This window comes from Pristiophorus japonicus, chromosome 13 (genome assembly GCF_044704955.1).
Source record: "Pristiophorus japonicus isolate sPriJap1 chromosome 13, sPriJap1.hap1, whole genome shotgun sequence".
In the NCBI taxonomy this organism is placed as follows: domain Eukaryota; kingdom Metazoa; phylum Chordata; class Chondrichthyes; family Pristiophoridae; genus Pristiophorus; species Pristiophorus japonicus.
Genome location: NC_091989.1, coordinates 130,656,011 through 130,672,766, shown reverse-complemented (window position 1 = coordinate 130,672,766; position 16,756 = coordinate 130,656,011). Strand labels below are relative to the sequence as shown.

Genomic DNA, 16,756 nt, shown 5'->3' with positions numbered 1-16,756 from the left:
TAAAACACCACCCTTCCAATCTGAGAAAGGGTCGTGTGGGAAGAAAACACAAATGTCTCACACAATAAATGATCACAGCTGGAACTGGATGGTCTCTGAACAGCTGCTGAAAGAAGACCTTTGAAATGTGTTCAGTAATTCAAATGCACAAAAAAACTACAGAATGAAGAAACATCATGTTGCTAGTTACAGATAGGGTCTGGACATCATAATGAAGACTTCTGGGACCAAAGCCAAACCACGTCTTTTGTTCTCTTACAATTTAAGCTATATTAGTAGTTACTTTCAATCCTAGCGATTAATCATAGCTTTTTACTCTTATTATTATTGGTTAAATTAAAGACTAAACTATAAACTTTTTAGACCTTTACTTAACTCTTCTTATTTTAGTATGACAGCATATGATTATCTGCTTTTTTTCTATTAGAACCCCATTATCATTCCTTGGGCAATATATCATATAGCAAAAATGGTGAACTGTGTCTTATTAATTTTTCTACCAGTTTTTTCCCCCTTTCATTTCTCTCCTGAAGTTGACGACTCCTGGCTGAAATATGGTTCCAGCTACCATCCAGCACTTCAACCAAATGGTCACTGGCACCATGTGACACTGAACCGTAAAATTTTGTTTGACTGCAGTGAACATCCTAGCTACGGTCGATTCGATCCTCACCTGCCCCCCCCCATACACACGCACCTTCAGGAGGGATTGTTGGATAGTGAACAGGAGGGGAAACCCTGACTGATTTTTTTCCGACCTAACCTGAGGACAATGAGGCCATTTGTAGTAACCCAATTACTGTCATGGACGTAATCAGCTCACTCAGCACAGGCCTGCAAGGCTCAACTACGTAGCAGAAGCCTCCTGAGTCACTCGGGGATCCTTACTATTGCTTTATTCAATGATTTCAATATATATCTCAAACTTAATTTAAAGATTGTGTATATAATCGGCGTTCCTGTTACTGTACCTTAATTTTAAAATTAATTTGCTATAATACCTGCTTTGTTATAATTCTCCGATACAAAGTATTACCCAGTGGAGTGCACATAAAACCTCAGCCCATTGGCAATGTTGTTTTATGATGAACTATTCATTGCACAATAAATGTAATGACACCAAACTCTGTCATTGCAATAAATTGGTCCTAGCTCAGGTTGAGAGAATGGGGTAGAAATTCTGCAGACCCTTTCGATGGTGCTAAAGTGCGATAGGGTGGGACTTCTGCCTACTACTTTGGCCTGTCCCTGACCCTGTCCCAAAATCTGGGTACAGGATCATTAGAATAGTTGGGATAAATGCTGGCAACTGTAGTAATGCAACAAAGGTTTCCACCCTGTTAAGGAAGGAGAATACAGAGCGGCACCATGTCACTTCGTCCGGGATTTTCCTTACCTCAGCGGGTCCGTGGTGGGTGATGTCGGGCATGGGTTGCTGCCCCACTGCTTGCTCCATCTCGCTGCCTAAAATAATTTAGGTTGATAGGGATGGTTAAGCCCACTCAGTGCGTTTTCTGGTCAATTAGAGGAAACGGGTCTGGTCACATCATTCATGACGCATCATCAGCCGGTTTCCTTAAAAGGATCATGGCCAATTTTCTTTTAATGTTTATGCTGTCAGTGTTCTGCAGAATTGAGGTGTTGCAAACACTGACAATTACTGCACAATACTGCAGGGCTGCTCCATATGCTTATGGAGTCACAGCACGCAGGAAGGTCCTCTTCCCTTCCCATGGGCAGAAGAGACCTCCCAACAAGATCCACACAGCCTGGTTGCACATTGCACAGGAGGACACAAGCAGGGATGTCATCAGGAGGGCTGGACTGCAGTGGCACAAACCCTTCAATGATCTCATTAGCTCACGAAACATTCATCCTGCTGTGCCTCTCATCCCATCCCCATCACTCTGTGTTCCCTAACCTACTCCTGCACATCCTTACTCACACCGTTACCTTGCATCTCCCCCCATCCCTTTCTTCCTATCTATGTTATCACATCCCATCTCACTAGCCACCCCTCACACTCACCCTCATCCTAGTCCAATCATATCAACTAACAACACACAAGGGTAGGCACTTGGGTGTTTTATCCAATGTTCGTGTAAAGTTTCTCTTAATGTGCTGTTAAGTATTGAAACCTTTATTTTGAACACTTTCCGTTCTTGCACAGATGTGTGTGCACCTTTGGAAGTGGCTTAGTGAGTTGCAGTGAATGGGGAGACATAATGGTACCCTCCGCAATGGTGAGGAGTATAAAACAAAGGGCTTGAATATTGTAGGGATGCTTTATGGTGTTGGTGTGGGATGGTGACAACCTGGTGCATCATGTGGCAGCCAGGGTGCACAGCATCAAATGAAGTAAATCTGGCCATGGTGAGGTAATCACTGGCCTCCTAGGCAGCAATGTGGTCGGGTGCTGATGCCCTGTGTCCTGTGTTGCATCAGGGGATTGCGGAGAAGGTCGGTGCTGCTGGTGTTCCTGGTGCTGCTGCTTTTGGGACTGATTGTGATCGAATTCTGAGGACCAAGGTGAAACAGTATAAAGGGCATCCATGTTGATGGAATAGCTGCCAGGTGAAATAGAGGGGGCAGAAGCATTCTGTCAATAGAGAGAGTTCTTCCAATGAGGCAAGAGTGGATGAAAGTGGAAAGCCTGCAGAATCTGTGCTGGAAATGAATTTAAAAATAGCTTGTGGCTGAGGGAAGTGATGATCTGTCAGGAGCTTTTACTGTACATTTGAAGCTGTCAAGTAATCAGCTGGTGCAATGGCCATTCAACTCCCACCTCAGGTTCACAGAGATGGTTCCCGAGCAGCGTGGACTCCATGGGCGAGCAGTTAAAGTTAAAAGGTAAGGATAAACCATTATTAAAGGTCTGCCCACAACCCAATAATTGGTTTAATTGATGACTGGGGGCGGGGGGGGCGCAGTGCTGTGTGGCAGGGTCAGGTTGGTGAAGGACCTTTGTCTTACGGATGTTTAGTGTAAGGCCCATGGTTTGGTACGCCTCGGTGAAGATGTGAAGATGTTGACGATGGTTTGGAGTTCAGCCTCTGAATGTGCGCAGACGCAAGCATCTTCCGCTTACTGTAGCTCGACGACAGAGGATGGGACGACCTTCGATCTAACCTGGAGGCGACGAAGGTTGAACAATTTCCTACTGGTTCTGTAGTTTAGCTCCACTCCAGCAAGGAGCTTGTTGAGAGTGAGATAGAGCATTGCAGCGAGGAAAATTGAGAAGAGCCTTGGCGCAATGTCGCAATCCTGCTTGACCTCGGTCCGGGCGTGGATTGGGTCTATGATGGATCTGTTGGTCAGGATCATGGCTTGCATGTCGTCATGGAGCAGGCGGAGGATGGTGACAAACTTTTGGGACCAGCCGAAACGGAAGAGGACGCTCCATAGTCCCTCACGGTTGACAGTGTCAAAGGCCTTTTTGAGGTCAAAGGAGGCTATGTACAAAGGTTGGTGCTGTTCCCTGCATTTCTCTTGTAGCTGTCATGCGCTGAAGATCATGTCCGTTGTACCCCTTAGTGGACGGAATCAGCATCCGTAAGACAAAGGTCCTCCACCAACCTGACCCCACCTCACAGCATTTCCCCCCCCCTGATCATCAAAATCCATGGCATGGCCTTGGACAACGTGGCTCCAAAGCCTATTATCAGCAAGGGCAGGCATCAGGAGCCTACTATCAGCAAGGGCAGACATCGATGATGAGGTCCAACACCGCCTCCAGTGTGCCAGTGCAGCTTTCAGTCGCCTGAGGAAGAGAGTGTTTGAAGGCCAGGACCTCAAATCTGGCACCAAGCTTATGGTCTACAGGGCTGTAGTGATACCCACCTTCCTATATGGCTCAGAGACGTGGATCATATACAGGAGACACCTCAAAGTGCTGGAGAAGTACCACCAGCGCTGCCTCTGCAAGATCCTGCAAATCCACTGGGAGGATAGACACACCAACGTCAGTGTTCTCGCTCAGGCCAACATCCCCAGCATCAAAGCATGACCACACTCGACCAGCTCCGTTGGGCGGGCCACATCGTCTGCATGCCCGACACGAGACTCCCAAAGCAAGCGCCCTTCTCAGAACTCCTACATGGTAAGCGAGCCCCAGTTGGGCAGAGGAAATGTTTCAAGGACACCCTCAAAGCCTCTTTGATAAAGTGCAACATCCCCACCGGCACCTAGGAATCCCTGGCCAAAGACCGCCCTAAGTGGAGGAAGAGCATCCAGGAGGGCGCTGAGCATCTCGAGTCTTGTCACCGAGGGCATGCAGAAATCAAATGCAGACAGCGAAAGGAGCGTGTGGAAAACCAGATGACCCACCCATCCTTTCCGTCAACCACTGTCTGTCCCACCTATAATTGGACTGTACAGTTACCTGCGAACTCACTTTTAGAGTGGAAGCAAGTCTTCCTTGATTTTGAGGGACTGTCTATGATGATGATGGTGAATTGGTTTAATTGGGTCGCCCGCCTCTGCTGGTCGGGTCGGTTCGGATCGGTGATCACACACACGCCATTGGGAAAGGCGCGTTGCGGCAGATACCAACCTGCTGTCAAAAAATATATAATTTTCCACCTGACCCGCCATGATCCCAGCCACTGTCAACTTGGAGAATGCCAGTCTTCAAGAGGGAACACATCAGGCCCAAATTGTGCCAAAGAAAATTGGCCCCAAAACGTTTACAGTTCCTCAGAAGAAACAGTAAGGTTGTTAAAGTAATTGAGCAAGCAACACCAGTGTTAGCTGTAGGAGAAGCATTGGACACACACACATTGGGTGAGGATAGTTGAGTATCTCTGAGGAATGCTCCTAATGATGATGTTGGAATCCAAATTTCAAAAAGGAGATTACGCTCAGCTTTGACGTGCTTGGAAACACAGTGGGGCAACCATCAGATTCAGAGACTTTGTAAGAAGTGCAGCATTTTCTGATCAAAGAGATCTGTGGCCACCCTAAAGACTCAACCGCCACAGCACGATGCATGTGGAAGAATCTGAAATCATTGCTAGTCTTTTCACTTTGCGACAGGAGAAACACACCAAAACATGCCAGATTAGCATTCCTGGAAGAAGGCAGAATCATCTGATTGCAACCGCAACATGACGAGACCCATGGTCTGTGGAATCAAAAGCACGTTTTTGAAACATTTCTCAGGAGGTCTCCACATCTATTCCTTGCAATAGACAATCATAGTAGTATAAAGGAGGAGGAGAATGAATACAGCATACTCAAACATGTAACACTAGGGGTCCACTCCACATCATGTAAAGTTAAGCACATTCCACATACATATTCTTGTATTATTAAAAGCAAATGCAAAATACTGTAAAGATTCCTTTTAATTCCACAATAAGGATTGTGTAATGAGAAAGAAAAAAATACTTGAATTTCTATAGTGCCTTTCACGACCACCGGACGTCCAAAGCACTTTACAGCCAATAAAGTATTTTTTTTTGTGAAATATAGTCATTGATGTAAGGTAGGAAACACAGCAGCCAATTTGAGCACAGCAAGCTCCCATAAATAGCAATGTGATAATGATTAGATAATCAGTTTTAGATGTTGATTGAAGATGTTGATTGATTTGGCCAGGACACCAGTGATAACTCCCCTGCCATAGGATCTTTTACGTCTACCTGAGAGGGTAGATGGGGCCTCAGTTTAACATCTCATCCAAAAGACAGCACCTCTAACAGTGCAGCACTCCTTCACTGGAGAGTCAGCCCTGATTTTTCTGCTCACATCTTTGGAGTGGGACTTGAACCCACAACCTTCTGACTCAGAGGTGAGCATGCTACCCATTGAGCCACAGCTGACAGGAAATTCACAGAGATCATACAAACAGGTGTAGACCATTCAATCCCTCGAGCATGTTCCGTCATTGAATTAGATCATAACCGATCTGTACCTCAACTCCATTTGATCCATATCCCTTGATCCCCTTACGTAATAAAAATCTCTGTCAGTCTCAGTATTGAAAATTTCGTTTGTCCCAGCTTTTTGGGGGAAGCGAGTTCCCTTAGTGTGAAAAAGTGCTTCCTGACTTCACTCCTGAATGGCCTGGCTCTAAATTTAAGATTGTGATCCCTTGTTCTGGATTCCACCACCAGAGGAAATAGTTTCTCTGTATCTACTCTATTAAATCCTTTTATCATTTTAAACAACTCAATTAGATCGCCTCTGAACCAGTTGAAGGCAATGAAATGTAACCCAATTTTAAGTGTGGTGCCCAGAACTGAGCAGAATACTCCAGATTGGGTCTGACTAAGGCTGTATTCACTTAATAGGGTAGATCTTGACTTTGTGCAATAGCTTAAAACTAGTAATAGCAGGCGCCACCCTTTCAGGCAGTGCATTCCAGATCGTAACAACTCGCTATGTAATAGAAGCATTCTCTCATTTTCATTTTATGGGACTCTGTTGCAAGTTCAACAGTCAAAAGAATTCAAAAGCTTGAAAGGAAGATGAAGTTGTGTCTGGCGACATGCTGTGCCAGTAAATCCCTCGACAACAAGTTCCACTAGCCCCCACTGGTGTGCTTAATGCCCATTTATATTTCAGAACCCGAACCAGTATAAAATCCCACTTAAGAATTTTTCCCATTTAGTCTCCAGGGTAAATTCAATCAGCTGGGAAAACTCTGTGTATTTGCTCAAGAGTCACAAATATAACTGTAAAGATCTGTACTTGTGGAGGAGCCAATTGCTTTGCATTCCTGACTTGATGTGGATGGAGAAGGTCACAATTGATGGCCAAAAAAAACGCATAATGCCAAAGAACAAGGATTTTATAAAAAGGTCCAAAGTAACACAGTGAAGATTTTTCAAAAATTGCTTCAATTACATAAAAACGATCACAGAAAGATTAACTTTTTTACACCACCCAGCTTATCTTTATTTTAGACATTAACACAACCTATTTTCTATTCAAAAGATTTAGATTGGTCATTTCCTCCCATCACTAACTGAAGATAAAATTGTTGCATAAATTCTGGCTGATGCGACCCACTAAAAATCACTGTTTATTAATTATCACAAGCCAAGTGGGGTCAGAGTAACTCTCTAAACATGTCCTGCACAGCACTTACTGCAACTGTCACTCACAAGGCAACAAGCATTTTAGTTTTTAAATTAAATATTCCTCACAACAGATTATGGCATTTTCATCTCACTCTTAATACTAATTTTGCTGAAGGCAAAATCTCAAAATGGAATCAATGATACTGCCGTGTAACAGTACATAAAACACACAAACTAAGCTAATTATATATGGGAAAATCATGTAGCTATGTTCGAAATAATACACTTGCGTCTTTTGGTCTGTTGTTTACATCTGAATGTAGCAGTGGTAACACACTGAAACTGATGCTCAAGAGAGCCACTTGCCATTAGGATGCAAGCGGCATTGCTGGGAAACTTATTGCACCCCAGGATGTAGAGCACTCGTCCTCAAGAGGCTCTGGGCTGACGGTGAGTCTGGGGCGGGAGGGGTGGGAGCGAGGGGGCGAGTGGTAGCTGGCAGCTGCTTACAGTTCCACTGTGGTGTTAGACAGAGCACTCCTGCTCCTCCTGGCTCTACATTCAGATAAATAAATTAAAAAATATGTTTTTGTGACAACTTCCAGTGGTCCCTTAAAGAACTACCGATTTGGTTGCTTTAGGCCTGAGAAAACTAACCGCAACATACAACGATGCGTGCTGAGGTCATTCGCGATCTAGTATGGGAAAGGGGCCTGAAGCCGGCAGTGGGCCTAGATTTGCATAGGAAATGGACCTAATTCTGGTTTCAGGCGTGCTCTCTGGACAACTCTAGGGTACTGTAACCGTTCTGCATGCAGACCAGTCCCAAGGCAGAATGATCATGCGCACACCACCTGCCAAATTGGGCCATTTAGCACCCATTTTTCACGTGTAAATCAGGCACTGCATGATCCAACTTCTAGGTCTGTAATATTAATGCAAGGCACTGCAAGACAATGTACAACAGAGATAATATAAAAAGAGAGAATAATTGTTCTACTTGCCTCATTGCTCGTCAAGAAAGCATGGCTTGGGTCTGCCATATTCATGTAGTTATTGTTCCCTGCAAACTGGAATAGAGAGAGAAAAAATAGGTTTACATTCATTCCATAAACAGCTGGTTGACTCAGAAAAGCTGACAGAGCACTAGAATCCCCATGCTCCTTCTTACTAGGTTGAACTGTAAACACGATTTTGCATTGTTGGCATAATTTCGGATCAAAAAACACCAAGGGGTCGAAATTCGGTATTGCCCTGTTTGGGGGCGAAAACAGGTCATTGTGCATCTGATCATCGCCAGCACAGTAGGCCAGGGCGCTACCAGCGGGAGCAGGGTGCTGCCAGTTTAGCGTCTCTGCTGACTTCGCGCAATTTCGCGAGAGGCCATAGCACTCCCACCTTCCCCCCCCCCCTCCCGGCCTAGAAATCATTTGCGTCCCATAAGCATTAACGGAAGACGCAAACTATGCAAATTTCTCCCCCTAAATTTATTTGAGTAATTCAAGATGCTTACAAATATTGAAGATTAGAAATGGACGATTTATATATAAACTTTACTTTGTATATTTTGTAACAAATAGTCACAACCATTCATTATATAGTTTGAATTCTGGTTCATTTATTATAAAGTGGCATCTAATCACTTAAAATGGTTACATTACAAATGTGTCCCAGTCGGTGCGCCATTTTGTTTAGTTGCCATTAAGTTTGAAGTTACACCTTTCTTTTACTCTATAATTTAATTGGCACTTCAACATAAATGCATTCTGAATGAACACCTTGTACTATTTCAGATTTGTGCCTGACACTACTTCTGTTGATAAACTTGTTCCAATGGTCTTTGCATTACCATTAAATGGATAGAGAGAGAATGTTTCCACTTGTGGGGAAGAGCATAACTAGAGGTCATCAATATAAGATAGTCACCAAGAAATCCAATTGGGAATTCAGAAGAAACTTCTTGTCCCAAAATAGTGGTGAGAATGAGGAACTTACTACCACAGGGAGTGGTTGAAGCGAGTAGTATAAATGCATTTAAGGGGAGACCAGATAAGCATAGGAGGGAGAAGGGAATAGAAGGTTACGCTGATAGATTTGGATGAGAAAAGACGGGAGGAGACTCGAGTGGAGCATAAACACCGGTATGGATTGGTTGGGCCAAATGGCCTATTTCTGTGCCGTATATCCTATGTAAATGAAATCAGAGGTTTTAACTCTCTCAGAATTTGTGTTATTGACAATACTTTTTGTGAAAATTGGACCTGTAGTTGTGGATACTATATTTTAAAAACATTTAAATTGAAGCAGACCTTGGCACTGCTTCTGATTAACAGTTTATGATGACTTAATTAGTCTAGATGTTGAAATGTAGCCTCAAGTCATGTACCATTAAATTCAACGTGGCTTACACATTGGCATGAGAAATGTTTCATTGGATGGCCACCCAGTGAACAACTTTCACACTGGTTTTTAAAACTACTTTTTAAACCAACAAAATGGCGAAACCGTTCCTGTTACCATCTGCAGGGTGGAATATAGTACCTTTAGGACTACGCCAACATGCACTGCCATTTTCACGCTATGTGGAATCAATACAACGACACCTGTGAAATATTTAATGAGTGAACCCATGAAATCGGTGTAATGAGAGCAGGATTATGACTTCAGTAATATGTAAATGAGAAAGATAAGCAGCTTTGTAATTAAGCAATACTGTGACAACACGGGACATTTTTATGGCTTGTTGTGACATCATTGGAGTCATAGTGGCAAGAATAATATGGCTCAGAATATATTTTGTGAAATGTAATTTTATTTACATAGTTGAATGAAAAAAATTGAGAGAGGAACCAATAAATGTATTTTCAATTGAAGATTAAACGGAACAAAACACTCAAGAATACAAACTTGCATTTTACAAAGCACCTTATCACTTCAGGGAATATCCCAAAGTGCTTCATGTACAGTGAATTACTATTATGGTGTAGGTGAACACAGCAGTCAAAAAGGTCTGCATTTATATAGCACCTCTTACAACCTCAGCACATCCCAAAGTGCTCTACAGTGAATGAAATACTTTAGAAGTGTAGTCACTGTTGTAATGTAGGAAACACTGCAGCCAATTTGCACATAGCAAGCTCCCACAAACAGCAATGTGATAATGACCAGATAATCTGTTTTAGTGATGTTGATTGAGGGATAAATATTGGCCAGGACACCGGTGATAACTCCCCTGCTCTTCTTTGAAATAGTGTCATGGGATATTTTACGTTTACATGAGAGGGCAGACGGGACCTCGGTTTAACATCTCATCCGAAAGAACTCTCCTCCGACAATGCAGCGCTTTCTCAGCACGCTACTGGAGTGGCTGCCTAGATTTTTGTGCTCAAGTCTCTGGAGTGGCACTTGAGCCTACAACCTTCTGACTCGGAGGCTTTGAGCGCTTCAAACTGAGCCACGTCTGGCACCTTATGCATAGCAAGATCTCACAAACAGTAATGAGTTGAATGGTCAACTAAACTATGTTTGGTGGTGTTAATTGAGGGAAGTGTATTGGCAGGACACCTTTCTATTCTTCCTTGAATAGAATCATGGTATTGTTACTTGAACAAGCAAATGGGGTCGAAGTTTAATGTCTCATCTAAAGGTTAGCTTCTCCAGCAGCACAGAACTCCATCAGTACTGCACTGAAGTGTTAGCATAGATTAACTGTTCAAGCCCTGGGGCCTGAAATCCCGACTGGACCACTTAGCTAGTGAAAGTGTGGCAAAACAAGTCCCAAGTCCACTGATGCACGGAGACCGGGCTCCGTGCCAACTGTGGGAACAGAGTCTTCTGCATGTTCAGGGCAGGCAGCTGGCACATATAAGGTCACAACAGTAGTGCCCACCCTGACAGGAGCCTGGAAAATTACAGGAGTCCCGAATCCAATTAACATAGATTGTAGAATTGAGGGAACGTTTGCAACCAAAGAACAATTTTGGAAAGTAGTCTTACTATGATTTTAATACAGAAATGTTCCTGTGCTACTCAGCTCAGACGTTAAACCACATCTCACAAAATTATAAATTAGGACTCCTTAAATATTTAGGTATCAATGGACATATTTTCCTCCTTCTGTATGAAGTCAAAGAACGCTGATTTTGCTCAGCACCCATCAATCAAGTTGGCAGGTGCTCCCATGATTCCCTTTGGTGGTTTCATGCTCCTTCAATTCATAAATCTCACTTGTGAGGAACTGGCCAGTCAGCACGTACCTGCACTGATGGCCAGATCCAGTCTTCTCAAGCAGCTAACAAATTGCTCAACTCGTATTTATTGTGAAATGGTCGTAAATCCAGCCGTGCTGGGAGGAAATCAGAATGCTTCAGCTATAGATGAGTGCATTGTTTGTAAACTACAAGTTTTCAGACTGTGACCTTGATGCCCTTATTGATGTTTGATAAGCAGAATGACCTTTCCAGGGGAAGAGAGTAATCTATTCATCAAGGACAGTATAGGATTGCCTGGAATAAAAGCAAAAAATGCTGGAAATACTCAGAAGGTCAGGCAGCATCTGTGGTGGGGGGAAACAGAGTTAACATTTCCGGTCGATGACTTTTCGTCAGTTCTCCACAGATGCTACCTGTTCTGCTGAGTATTTCCAGCATTTTCTGTTTTTATTTCAGATTTCCAGTATTTTCATTTGGTAATAGGATTGCCTGGATATGGACTGCTGAGTGTGTCAATTCCGACTTAGAAACTGCAAGATTTTGTAAAGATTTCAGGAAAACTTTCCTGATTTGAAGCAAGGTAATGTAAACATGGGTATGCAAATGCTGCCTTCCTTAATATGGACTGCAGGAATATATTTGAATTTGGCATTTTAAGATATTGTACAATTTGTGAAGGAAAATGATAATAATGCAATCACATATGTATTTGAACAAAGATGACATACAATGACATCAAAACTAGAACTTGGAAATAGACCAGCCAGTGTTGGTACATATCCTCCATATGAACAACAGCCCCACGTGCTCACTCTGTTCCCATATCTTTTTATTCCATTTTCCGTCAACCACCTGTCTAACCCATTCTTAAATGTCAACATGGTCTCAGCTTCAATGGTGCATGCCACTGCCTCACAGCCCTGTTTAAAAAATTTCTCCTGCCGTCTCCTACATCTTACACTCAATCTTATATCTGTGTCCACTTTTATCTGGACTCCTCAATCAGTGGAAATGGTCGTTTTCTCTCTGATCTATCCCATCTCGTTATATTTTTTAAACACCTCTATCAAATCACCCTGTAACCTCTTCTGTCCACCTGGTGGAAACCGAGCGGAACAGGAGTTAAAATCTTGCCATTCTCTTTGCTGCCACTGTTTCAACATTGGGTGGTTGAGGTATCAGCCTGACTCAGATGGCACCTCATAAATATATGCACATCGGGATCCGATCGCTCAGATAGCACTCTGAGGTAGTTTTAACGGCCTTCTGAGTGGACCATCTGCCACGGACGCGCCGACCAGTAAACCTGCCATGGCAGGAGTGGAGGTTCCAAAAGGCAAGTACAAAACTTATCTTTGTGGGGCAGGAGGAGCAGGAGTGCTTGTCCAGACCCCACAAGGAAAGTGTGCACCTCTGTTGCCCTGGGCTTCCCTCCATCACTCAATTATCGGAGTTATCTGAGCGCCAGTGACGGTCCAATATTCATGGGGTTCACGCACGTTTTGAACGGGCAGCTGGGCGGCAAAATCTTGATGTGACCTGGTTGTTAAAATCATCTAGGCTTCCTATGGCTACTCCTGGGAGGGAAGTCTGGCACCATGCCCCTGCTTTCTCTTGGAGGTCAAATCCCCACCAGTGAATCTGCACTGTATCCACTTTATTCCTTTAAATTTGTTCCTATAGGATGGAGCCCAAAACTGCACACACTACCTCAACTGTGGTCTAACAAAGTAATGAATTGTATGTTGAGATGTTTCCAAGGTGCTATGTAAGTAACTGTGTGCCATTCTTTTCTCATATACACTGTATGCCCTGCTGTTCATAAATTGACACCAGACACGACTGGATGTAAATAACTACCTTTCCAAATGCATTCTCCCCGAGGAAAGCTGCCTGTGTTTCTCTCCACCTGGTTTCAACAGTCGTTAGCAAACCCTTAACCATTTTATTTTCTCTCTTTGCTTTTGTCATTTGCCTTTCAACACTTTGCCCATGGGAGCAATGCTGAAAGTGGCAAGAATTACAGTGTTGGCAGTAAATTTACAAAAACAATCAGTAATCCTCACTTCTCTGATTTTGTTGCACTTGAAGGAAAATAAAAACCTAAACCCATTCTCTGACAGCATGGTTTCACAAGAGAACAAGCCCGAACAACAACAAAGCCATGCACCTTGTGCAGAAAATGATGCCGCCAGTGAAGGAAGCAGTGCTATTTTAAACAAATTTACTTAGTTTTCCAGCTCTCTTGGCAGATTGCTATATGAGTCCCTGTATTTAGGTATCTGATATAAAAAAAAAATCAAGGGTACAAATACAGCTGAAAACAGAGTCACTGCAAACAATTCTGGGATACTATGGAAGTTGGCAGTTCAAAACTATAACAGGTGTTTGGTTATTAGGGTTGCCAAACTAAAGTTCCTTTTAATTTTTGGGGAGTGCACAGCCCCGATACTCTGCCATTGGTCCATCCTCCAGGCGCACTGCCTTCCCACGCAAATTGGAAAGGGTACAGATTTTTTGTTGCCCAATTGTAATAATCTTGACTTAGAGAAACAGACTTTCCCCTCTCCCCACACAGCCCACATCTCCAATATTTTTAGAACTTATAAGTGTTCAAAGAATATGTAAAGTCCTGTCCCCTCAGTACAGATTCACACAAAGCATATAGTGAAGTCAAGGTCACTCTGGACCTGCACCTTTATTTCACAGCTCTGGAATGCTGCACTTGCCTGAGACCTGTCCTTATATACCTGTCTCTTGCAAGTGCACCCCTGGTGGTAAGATATGCTGGTGGTTACAGGTCATATCTTATTACAGTCATGTATAGCATGTTAGGATACAGTTATATATAATAATGTAAGATACATGACATCACTCTCCAAGATCTTATTGTCTTTATAGGTTCAGTCTCTCAGGTGGTCTACGCTCTCGCGTGGAGCGTCTGAGTTGTGGTTCAGTTGTTTGCCTTGGTGTCTGTTTTTCTTTGGGTGTGGTTGCTGGTATCTTGCCTGGGCTGTCTGTTTCGATTGGTGTGATTGTTGTTGACTCGCCTGGGCTGTTTGTTGGGATTGCCCTTTTCTCAGGTTGTTCCCTCTGTCTGTCCACCAGGTGTGGTGCGAGTTCCACATTGTAGTCTGCCTCTGGTTCCGCAGTGTTGTTGGTAAATCTGCTTTTGACTTGGTCGACATGCCTCCGGCAGGTTTTGCCATTGTCCATTTGTACTACCAGTAGTCTGTTTCCTTCCTTGCCCGTTACTGTCCCTGCAAGCCATTTTGGACCCCTGCCATAGTTTAGTACAAACACTTTGTCCCCTATCTCATTCCATCTCCCCCTCGAATTTCCGTCATGGTACTCAGTCAGCTTACGGCACTTTGCCTCAATGATTTTGTGCATGTCTGGGAGGATTAATGAGAGCCTTGTTTTTAAAGTCCTTTTCATCAACAGTTGCGCGGGGAGGATCCCAGTCAGTGAGTGCGGACGAGATCTGTATGCCAGCAGCAGTCGCAACAGGCAACCCTGCAGCGTGGGACCTTGGATTTTAAGCATGCCTTGTTTAATGATTTGCACTGCTCTCTCCGCCTGGCCGTTGGAGGCCGGCTTGAATGGTGCCGTCTTGACGTGATTTATGCCGTGGTCAATTATAAAGTCTTGGAATTCTGCGCTGGTGAAGCACGGACCATTGTCACTGACTAATATGTCAGGGATTCCGTGCATTGCAAACATGGTTGCGAGGCTCTCCACAGTGGTGGAGGTTGTGCTAGAGTTTAAAATGGTGCATTCGATCCACTTTGAAAATGCATCTACAACTACGAGGAACATTTTGTCCATGAATGGGCCCGCATAGTCTACGTGCACCCGCGACCATGGTTTGGTAGGCCAGGGCCAGGGGCTCAGTGGAGCCTCCCTGGGGGCATTGCTGAGTTGGGCACAAATGGTGCACCTTCGGACGCAGAGCTCCAAGCCCGCGTCAATACCAGGCCACCAGATGTGGGATCTGGCTATGGCCTTCATGAGAACGATCCCCGGGTGCTCGCGGTGGAGCTTCCGGACAAAAGCCTCTCTGCCTCGCAGAGGCATGACTACTCAGCTGCCCCACATCAGACAGTCTGCTTGTAGTGATAGCTCATGCATGCGCCTGTGAAAAGGTTTTAATTCCTCAGAGCAGGCATCGCGAGCCTCTGCCCAGTCACCGGTTAGGACACATCTTTTTACTAAGGATAACGTGGGGTCGCTGGCCGTCCAGACTCTGATTTGGCGAGCCGTCATGGGCGAACCTGTGGACTCAAAGGTATTGATTGCCATGACTATCTCACAGTCCTGTTCATCAGACCCTTCCGTGGTCGCCAGGGGTAGCCTGCTGAGCATGTCGGCACAGTTGTCTGTGCCTGGTCTGTGCCTAACTGTGTAGTCGTAGGACGCCATCATGAGTGCCCACCGTTAAATACGCGCCGAGGCATTGGCGTTTATTGTCTTGCTCTCGGATAGGAGGGACGTGAGGGGCTTGTGGTCAGTTTCTAACGCGAACTTGGCCCCGAAAAGGTATTGGTGCATCTTTTTGACACCGTACATGCACGCGAGCGCCTCCTTCTCTACCATTCCGTACCCGCGCTCCGCCCGCGAAAGTGACCTGGAGGCATAAACTATGGGTTGTAATTTGCCCGCAATATTGACATGTTGCAAAACGCACCCGACCCCACACGCTGACGCATCGCATGTGAGAACTAGCTTTTTACCTGGGTCAAATAAAGTCAAAACACTGTTGGAACACAGAAGGTTGCATGCCTTATTGAAGGCGCGTTCCTGGGCTTCCCCCCAAAACCAATCGCACCCCTTCCTGAGTAGCACATGGAGAGGCTCCAGCAGCGTGCTTAAGTTCTGCATAAAGTTCCCAAAGTAATTGAGTAGCCCGAGAAAGGCGCGCAGTTCTGAGACATTCCAGGGCCTGGGTGCCAGGCAAATTGCTTCGGCTTTGGACTCTCTTGAGCGGATTCCATCAGCGGCAATCCTTCTGCCCAAAAATTCAAACTCGGGTGAGAGAAACAGGCACTTGGATTTCTTGACTCGTAGGCCTACCCGATCCAACCGCTTTAGTACTTCCTCCAAATTACGGAGATGAGAGTCGGTGTCCCTGCCCGTGATAAGTATGTCGTCTTGAAATACAACTGTCCCCGGGATGGACTTGAGCAGACTCACCATGTTGCGCTGGAAAATGGCAGCTGCCGACCTGATGCCGAATGGGCATCGATTGTACATGAAAAGGCCTCGATGTGTGTTGATGGTGGTAAGTAGCTTGGATTCCTCGGTCAATTCTTGCGTCATATACACAGATGTGAGGTCTAATTTTGAGAAAAGTTTACCTCCAGCCAATGTGGCAACTAAGTCCTCCGCTCTGGGCAGTGGGTACTGGTCCTGTCGGGTGACTCTGTTTATAGTAGATTTGTAGTCCCCACAGATTCGTACAGATCCATCAGGCTTCATGACTGGGACGATGGGACTTGCCCAGTCGCTAAATTCCACAGG

At 44.6% G+C, this 16,756-nt stretch overlaps 1 protein-coding gene across 1 annotated transcript in view; it reads right to left on the bottom strand.

Moving 5' to 3' along the window:
* Positions 1 to 16,756, bottom strand: part of tox3 (TOX high mobility group box family member 3) — a 97,698-nt gene that overhangs the window by 36,361 nt on the left and 44,581 nt on the right. The window contains exon 2 of the mRNA XM_070896934.1: positions 8,030 to 8,095. Coding sequence (XP_070753035.1) covers positions 8,030 to 8,095 — 66 coding nt within the window. The remainder of the gene's footprint in view (positions 1 to 8,029; positions 8,096 to 16,756) is intronic.